Source organism: Odontomachus brunneus, unplaced genomic scaffold (genome assembly GCF_010583005.1).
Source record: "Odontomachus brunneus isolate Ranch 3 - 2012 unplaced genomic scaffold, Obru_v1 Obru_scaffold_001, whole genome shotgun sequence".
Lineage (NCBI taxonomy): Eukaryota > Metazoa > Arthropoda > Insecta > Hymenoptera > Formicidae > Odontomachus > Odontomachus brunneus.
In genome coordinates this window covers 3,805,167-3,812,592 of record NW_022639451.1, presented here as the reverse complement: position 1 = coordinate 3,812,592, position 7,426 = coordinate 3,805,167, and the positions used below count along the sequence as shown (strand labels likewise).

The window sequence follows — 7,426 nt, the reverse complement described above, 5'->3', positions numbered from 1 at the left end:
TACACGGAAAAAGTAACACTAAACACCAATTCCGTTAGAGCAGCTGAATTTTTCGTTATCTGGAGACTAGAAAAGAACTAATTATAAGAACAAAAAGATTCCTATATAGAAAGATTTCGCTCAGCTATTTGCTCTCAGTTATTTCAACCGAGTTTTAATGCAACTGTATGTTCAAACGAATATGTTTTTAGTCATGATGTAACAGAGATATTATTTCTCATTAGATATTATTCAGCATCAGCAGAGAACCTTTTATTAAAGAGAATGTAGAGCGTTTATTTCTCGTCAGCGAGAAATAAACGCTTCGTTCGATTCCCATTCGCACTAAGAGAAAGAAATCGTTGATCTGTCTGAAATTACAGTTATTTTTGGCTCAACTATTTTTTTCTTTGATTATTCTAACAATAGTAGTAGCAACATGTATTTAAGATTATTATCACTAACATTATAGCGGAATTTAATAAAAAAATAATTTTCTTGACTATAATTTTTAGTAATCATTTCTCTATGTGATTACAGTTACGAATATCAAACATTTTTTTCTCTCAGTACAGCTATACGAATCGAAATTCCCTTTACCGTGTGTGAGAAAGATGGAAGGAAATGACAACGACGAGTATGATAAAACAGGCTTCGGACTTCAGTTAGTGGTCATGTTATATTTCTTTTTCTGTTTTTTCTTGTAAGAAATTCGCGCAGAGATACATAATATTGTAAGGTCAATTAATGATTCATCGGAATCAATTTGTATCGCTGTAGTAGTAATTGTATGTCTTTTGTATAATATGGTAACATAGCACACGTGTACACGTAACGTTATGGTAAATTGCATTCACGGTGGGTTGTCGTGGGGAATTTTACACGGCGAAAGAGTGCATCGGCGAGAGTGAGATGTGCGAGGCGACGTCGCTCAACGCGCGGCGGTCGGTTCGGTATCGATTGACCAACCGATTGATCGACCGTACCGAAGGACGACTGCCAGACGGCGGAAAGTGACTCGCGATCCTTGCGATATTTCCACCTCTTCTTCCTCGTCTCCTCTCCGCTCTCCATTAGAGAACGCGAACGCAGGAACGACTTGGAATTTGGCGCTCGATTTCGACGCGGATTGTTGACGATACGCGACTCGCCCGATGGAATCGATCGAGTGACAATGTCTTTCTCTTCGCGTTGCCTTCGCTCTCTCACACGTTCGTCGTGTGAGACAGCCGAAGGAGCTGCCGGGCGAGAGGGCGCGATCGAGTATTCGCGAAGGAAAATCGCGGTGAGACTTCGCGATCGGTCGCGATCGATCCCGAGCTGCCTTGCAGCGGGCGCTCTTATACGGGAGGAATAATTCCGTTATTGTAACTGGATTTTCCGCTGCCTGATGGGAACAGGGACCAGGCGGAAAATTGAGTCGTAGGAACAGAGAGAACAGAGACACGAAAGGTTCCCGCTTACTCAATTGTTTCCAGTTGTCCCAAACGTTCTAAGCTTGCTTAACAAGTTAGCTTACGGGCGCGTTAACAGAGATACATCATGTCACGTTGCCGAATTTTCACCTGGCCCCTATTTAGAGTCGCACAAACTGAGATTTCCCTCCCGTATACAGTTACGATTGTTTCTCACGAATACGATCGGACGAAGAACACGCCGAAGTGGGACGCGACGATAGTCGAGGATCGGCGCGAGAAGTAAGCCGCAGCAGGTCGCGCGACATGGAAACACACAGTGCATCGGAGGAGCAGCGACGGGCGAGCGATTTTCCCCCTTTGTCCCGCGGAGAGATCGAGAGGACCGACCGGCGCGACCTGTTGGCTCTGTCAGTTCGACGGGCCGGTCGACGCGGATCCGCGAGCCACGGCGAACGTTCACCGGCGAGTCTCTTCCTCTTCCTCCTGCACCTTCTACTCCACCCTTTCGTGGTCCGTTCGAGATCCCTTCTGCCGCGGATGAACGACCGGCTCTCCTCTCCTCCTCGCACGCTCGTACATGCACGCTTCCTTCTTCTGCTGCGGCCCTTCCTCCGCTCCGGCTCGATTACATGATTATGCACTTGCCTTTCTCGGCCCAGGGATTGTTCTTCTTGTCGGGCGCGTGTATCAGCGGGTCATTCTTCTCGTTCTCTTCCACATACTCCCGCATCCTACGAGGATAAAGAAGAGGGTCAGTATGTACGCGCGCGCGCCCGTATGTTCTCGCGTAATGCTGAAATTGCAGCCTCGCCGGCGGCGTGCGTCGCTCCGGCGGCTTACCTAAGAGCGCTGTGGCGCAATGAGCGTGCGATTGTGATTCTTTCTACTGGAATTAATCATTCATTTCTCGCGACTCTTATCTTCGCACGAGGTTGCATTTCTTTTCTCTCCTCTTTTTTCTTTCTTCGCGATGATGCACGATTTCTACGCATTGAAAGAGATGGAAACGATCGATCGTGTTGTGCGTCGAATATAGTCAATTTTGTCAGACGACGGTCTCTCAAAACAACGCGTTCCACGGTACAAAAGAGAGATATATATTGCGCTAAAGAGAATATAATCTCATCCTTGGCGGAATTCTCTTATTTGGCCTCAATAGGAGATTCTTCACTCAAGAAAATATAATTTGCTGAAGAAAGTTCGGCTGAACTAACTCGATGTCTGATGAAGTATGAACGGGCCAGAAATTCCGGTTGAAGAATTCTGTTCAAGTTAACTTGAAATCTTATTTGCTTAACCAGAATCTTGTTAATTTGAACAGAACTCTGGTAACTTCAACTGGAATTCCGCTTTGCTCATATTTCACCAGACGTTTGGTTAATCCGGCCAAATGTTTCTTCTTTTGTGTATTCAGCAGAATTCTCTTATGTATAGTCTTGATTTTTCTAAAATTAAGAGAAAAGTACTTTGAACATTATATTCTAAGAGGGGAAGGAGGAGAGAATTTATCTACAGTACAAATCTTCTTAACAAAAGTTTCTCCTAGCACCCTTAAAGGTATCCTGCCTCAAATAAACATATTTTTTTTTATTCAAAAGCAAAAATGTAAGTGTGTGTATGTGAAAGAGATACAATACTTAGTAGATTTCCGATTGATGTTTCACTTCAATAAAAGAGGGATACTCCCTCGGTAAAAGAGTTTTCGCTTAGAATGTGGAATTACAGTAAATAGCATTTCGCAACTGGGATCCTTTTTGGATGCTGGAATATTTTTCTTTTAGTGTTATAGAAAAATCTTCCTGAGCCCACATATAGTTTCCGCTAAGGATGCAATTATATTTCTTTTGGTTATAACAAATTATAATTATATGAAATATACATATGGAAATCACATTCTCACGCTTCAGTAACGAACTACCTGCAACGTCTTGTCGCCGCCTTAAAAATATTTGTTTACAAAATTTTTTGCAAGAAATCAGCGAAACATATGATATCGTATATAAGAAAAAACTCTGGTATTTGTAACTATAATCACACAGAGAAATAATTACTATAAATTATGACCAAGAGAGCTTCTTCTTTATTACATTTCGTTATATCAGTGACAACCTTATGAGCGTTACTGCTATCATTTTCGTGCTAGAACAACCAAAAGATATGACTAAGGTCAAAAATAATTACAATTTTAATGAAATCAATCATGTTTTTTTTTCTCAGTGCACGTTTTCCCGTTTCAATCAACGTCTGTCTGATAATCGGCGCACACCTGTGTCGAATTTCTCGCGCGTTTCTCGCTACTGCTCGAAGAAGCCCTCGTTGCTTCGGGGCTTCGAGAGATCCGGCGCATATATTTCTCCAGGATCTCCCGGAGAATGTCCCGCGGAGTGCACGCGCGATACGTTACCTGCGATTTACTAGATCGCCGATAAGTTCGCGCCTCCGCACAGAGCGGCCGGCCGCGTTTACGGCCGCTCGCGCGGGATCGAAGCGAGCCAGCCGGTCGTTCCGACCCGAAGAAGTCGGTGAAAGGGACTTCGGGCTCGCGGCCGATTTTGCGTTCAAGGAGAGTCGCGCGCGAAGCAAACGAGCGGGTGGCCGGCCGGCGAAGCTTTCGGACTTTGTTGCTTTGCACTGAGAACGCTCACGAGAATTATCCGCGGAATTCTTTCCCGCGGGATACGAGCGCGATACCGTTACGTCCGGTCACGCGCTCGCCTCGCGTTAACCCTTCACCGCCTCGTTTCACGGCGAGCGCGCGACAAAATAGATCGGAAATCGCAGCGGAACATTGTTGCTCGAGCCTCTCGGCACTTCGTTCCCGCGAGTGCAGCAAGTGCACGCAGGACGTGCGCCTTGAATGACAGCGTGCGCTCGCGTGAATGGGCAGCGAGGTCAGCGCGCGAGGATTACTTCGTAGCTGCGTTTACTGTTAGGTAAATGCATTTAAATGAGAGACCCTCTTTGTCGTATATACGAGTAGAATGTTGGTATCAGTATCGAAAGATATCAGCTGCATTTGCAAAGAAAGAGTCCCGTGTGAATAAAAAAGGATGTTTTTGGTAGTCCGTGATGTGAAAGAAGTACAACTTTTTTCATTATGTGATCGTTGAACGGATATGTCACGATATATACGAAGGATATCGGTTGCATTTGCAGGAATGTTGTGCAAATTAAGAGATCTCTTAATTCTATGATGTAAAAGGTGTAAAAGCTTCTTTATTGTATGAAACTTGATATGAATAGCGCGGTATATAAAGGATATCGATTGCATTCGCAAGAATAGTGTGTGAATTAAAACTTTTTTTTAAGCTTATGATGTAAAAGAGGCACATAAGACCTTCCTCGTTATATAAAAGTTGATACGAATATCGCGGTGTATGAAGGATATCGGTTGCATTCGCAAGAATGTGCAAATTAGAAGCCTTTTTTCTAATCCTATAATGTATTTAAAAGGCATAAGACCTTCTTCATTATATGAAGCGTGATATGAATATCGCGGTGTATGAAGGATATCGGTTGCATTCGCGAGAATATCGCGGTGTATGAAGGATATCGGTTGCATTCGCGAGAATATCGTGTGAATTAAAATTTTTTCTTAATCCTATGATGTAAACGACACGCATAAAGCCTTCTTCGTTATATAAATATTAATACGAATATCGCGGCGTATGAGAGATACCGGTTGCACGTTCGTAAGAATGTTGTGTAAATCAAAATCTCTTCTTAATACTGTGATATAAAAAAAATCTTCGTTATACGAGCGTTGATATAAATTCAAAATAGTATTCATGCACAAGGAAGAATCTCGTGTAAAACCGACAGAGATAAATTTTTCAGCATCCTTCTGGAAAGAAACGCGTCACTCTCGGTTACACTCGGTACAGCTCGTTGCACGAAATTGTTCTTGGACGATCTGTGATTTATCGCGGCGTCAAGTGTGCACGTATAAACTCGACTCGGTTAATAAGGTACGTGCGTCTCGCACGCTTGATTGGCAGCGATTATCAGTGCGTTCGTGCGGGAATCGCGAACTTTCACTTATCAGGGTCCGCGTCGCGCAATTTTTAAATTCGGGTGAATGACCTCCCGGCACGCATGTCGCAATGTGGCCGATCCGCGTGATTTCTGCGACCATCTATTACTTATCGTTTATAATGAAACCCTCATGTCGGAATCGGAGCGCGGCCCTCAGCTTCGCGATATCGAAGCAAGTGCCATCGTGCAGAGGAGTGAGCGAGCGAGCGATTCTGCTCGCTTCACGCTCGAGTTAGCGTCCGTCTCACTTTCGTGTCCTATCTCTACGGCCCCGGACCCCGATGATGGAAGTCGCGATTTAACGCACGGAGACGCAAGTGAAACACACCGCGGCGAGCGGGTGGACAAAAAAATGCCGGATATTCCAGTATTTCCAGTTCCACCGAACATCCGCTCACGCGAGACGCAGGGTGGAAATGCGTCAACGCGACGAGCTCTCTCGATCGACGCGATCGATCTCGTGATTAGCGTGCTACGAGGAAGAAAGCCGAAACACGAATCGTGTTTCGCACCGGTAATCGTATCCGATCGTTATCGACGTACACGATCGTGTGTCGTCGGCTCTTACACAGAAAGGAAGAAAGAAATTCTTGTCCGGAAAATATCTTCATTTCTGACGCCTTAATCCTTAAGTGAGATTACATACTGTCGAACGAAGGTAAGTGTTACTTACAAAAATATATTTTGCATAATTTAACGCAAAGAAAAACCTGTGTTCTTATTATTCGAAAATAATTTTTATTTAATGAAAAGCCCAAAATATTACGAATAATTTTTACGAATAAAACAAACGACTTAGTATTTTTTAGTTATTTTAACATTTCCTATTTTTCTTTTAATATCCTTTAAAATTAATTTTTTTTTCTTTTCTTTTAATATATCTAATTTTTTTTTAATTCTTTTAATATCCAAACACTCTAGGAGATAATTTAAGAGAAAAGTGACTGAGATATGACGTTTTTAAATATCGGAAGAAGATATATAAAAATAATTATATATTATAATTATATACTAAAATAATATTATTTCATTATCGAAATTCAAGACTATACAATTTCTCTAACAAAATTATATATTGTTGCTCATATATAAAATAATGATTGTTGATTTGAGTATATTAGTTTTAAGTGGATAGAGGAATCTGGGGCACACATTTAAAAATATCATATTCTCAATTCAATATTTCGTGTTCATATTGTATTATGTTAATGAAAATTATTTTTCAATAATAAGAACGCAGACTTTTCTTCATTAAAAAATCATATAAAATATATTCTTACAAATAACTTATTTTTGTTTAACTCTCTGTAATCTTATTTGAAGATTAACATGTCTAAAATTAGTATATTTTCCAAAGAAAGATGTTCTATCCTATGTCCTTTCCTATGTGTATTATTAACGAGGGCAAGCGCATTGTCGACGTTGCGAAGTATCGGCAATCAATAAAATTTTCGCGCGGAGAGACGCGCGCGAAAACGGGAGCGCACTCGGAGGCAGAACAGAGGCCACATCGTCGTAACAGAATCGACGCAACAGGCGGGGGGGCACCGGAGTTCGGTCGAGTTTAAAGGAGGTCATCCTGAATTCAGCAACCGGAGAGAAGTAGCCGATAAAGTTCCGCGCGCGGCCAGCATCTTCGGCTCGGCGGGTTTGTCCAGCTCTTTTATATATACATATAACTGCTTACGTTGGAATCACGTTTTCCGAACATCTTACTAGGTTGGTACAAAGAATTCGTCATTTTTCTCCTAAGGTTTTCTAGAGAGTTTGAATATTAAAAGAAAAATATAATATTAAAAGCATTATATTAAAAGAAAAAGAAGTCCTTGTTAAATCTAAAAAAATACGCATTAATGCTTTTCGTTTTATTCGTAAAAATTGTGAATTTTTTTGCAATTAGATAATTTTATCGTCTATTTTATTTGACAAAGACGATAAACGTTTGTATCAATTTAATACTATTTACGAGTTTAAAACGTTCAACACATGTCAGG

At 41.8% G+C, this 7,426-nt stretch overlaps 1 protein-coding gene across 1 annotated transcript in view; it reads right to left on the bottom strand.

Annotated features, from left to right (window-relative positions):
* Positions 1-632: 632 nt before the first annotated feature.
* Positions 633-7,426, bottom strand: part of LOC116848613 — a 15,791-nt gene continuing 8,997 nt past the window's right edge. The window contains exon 2 of the mRNA XM_032824946.1: positions 633-2,128. Coding sequence (XP_032680837.1) covers positions 2,023-2,128 — 106 coding nt within the window. The 3' untranslated portion in view covers positions 633-2,022. The remainder of the gene's footprint in view (positions 2,129-7,426) is intronic.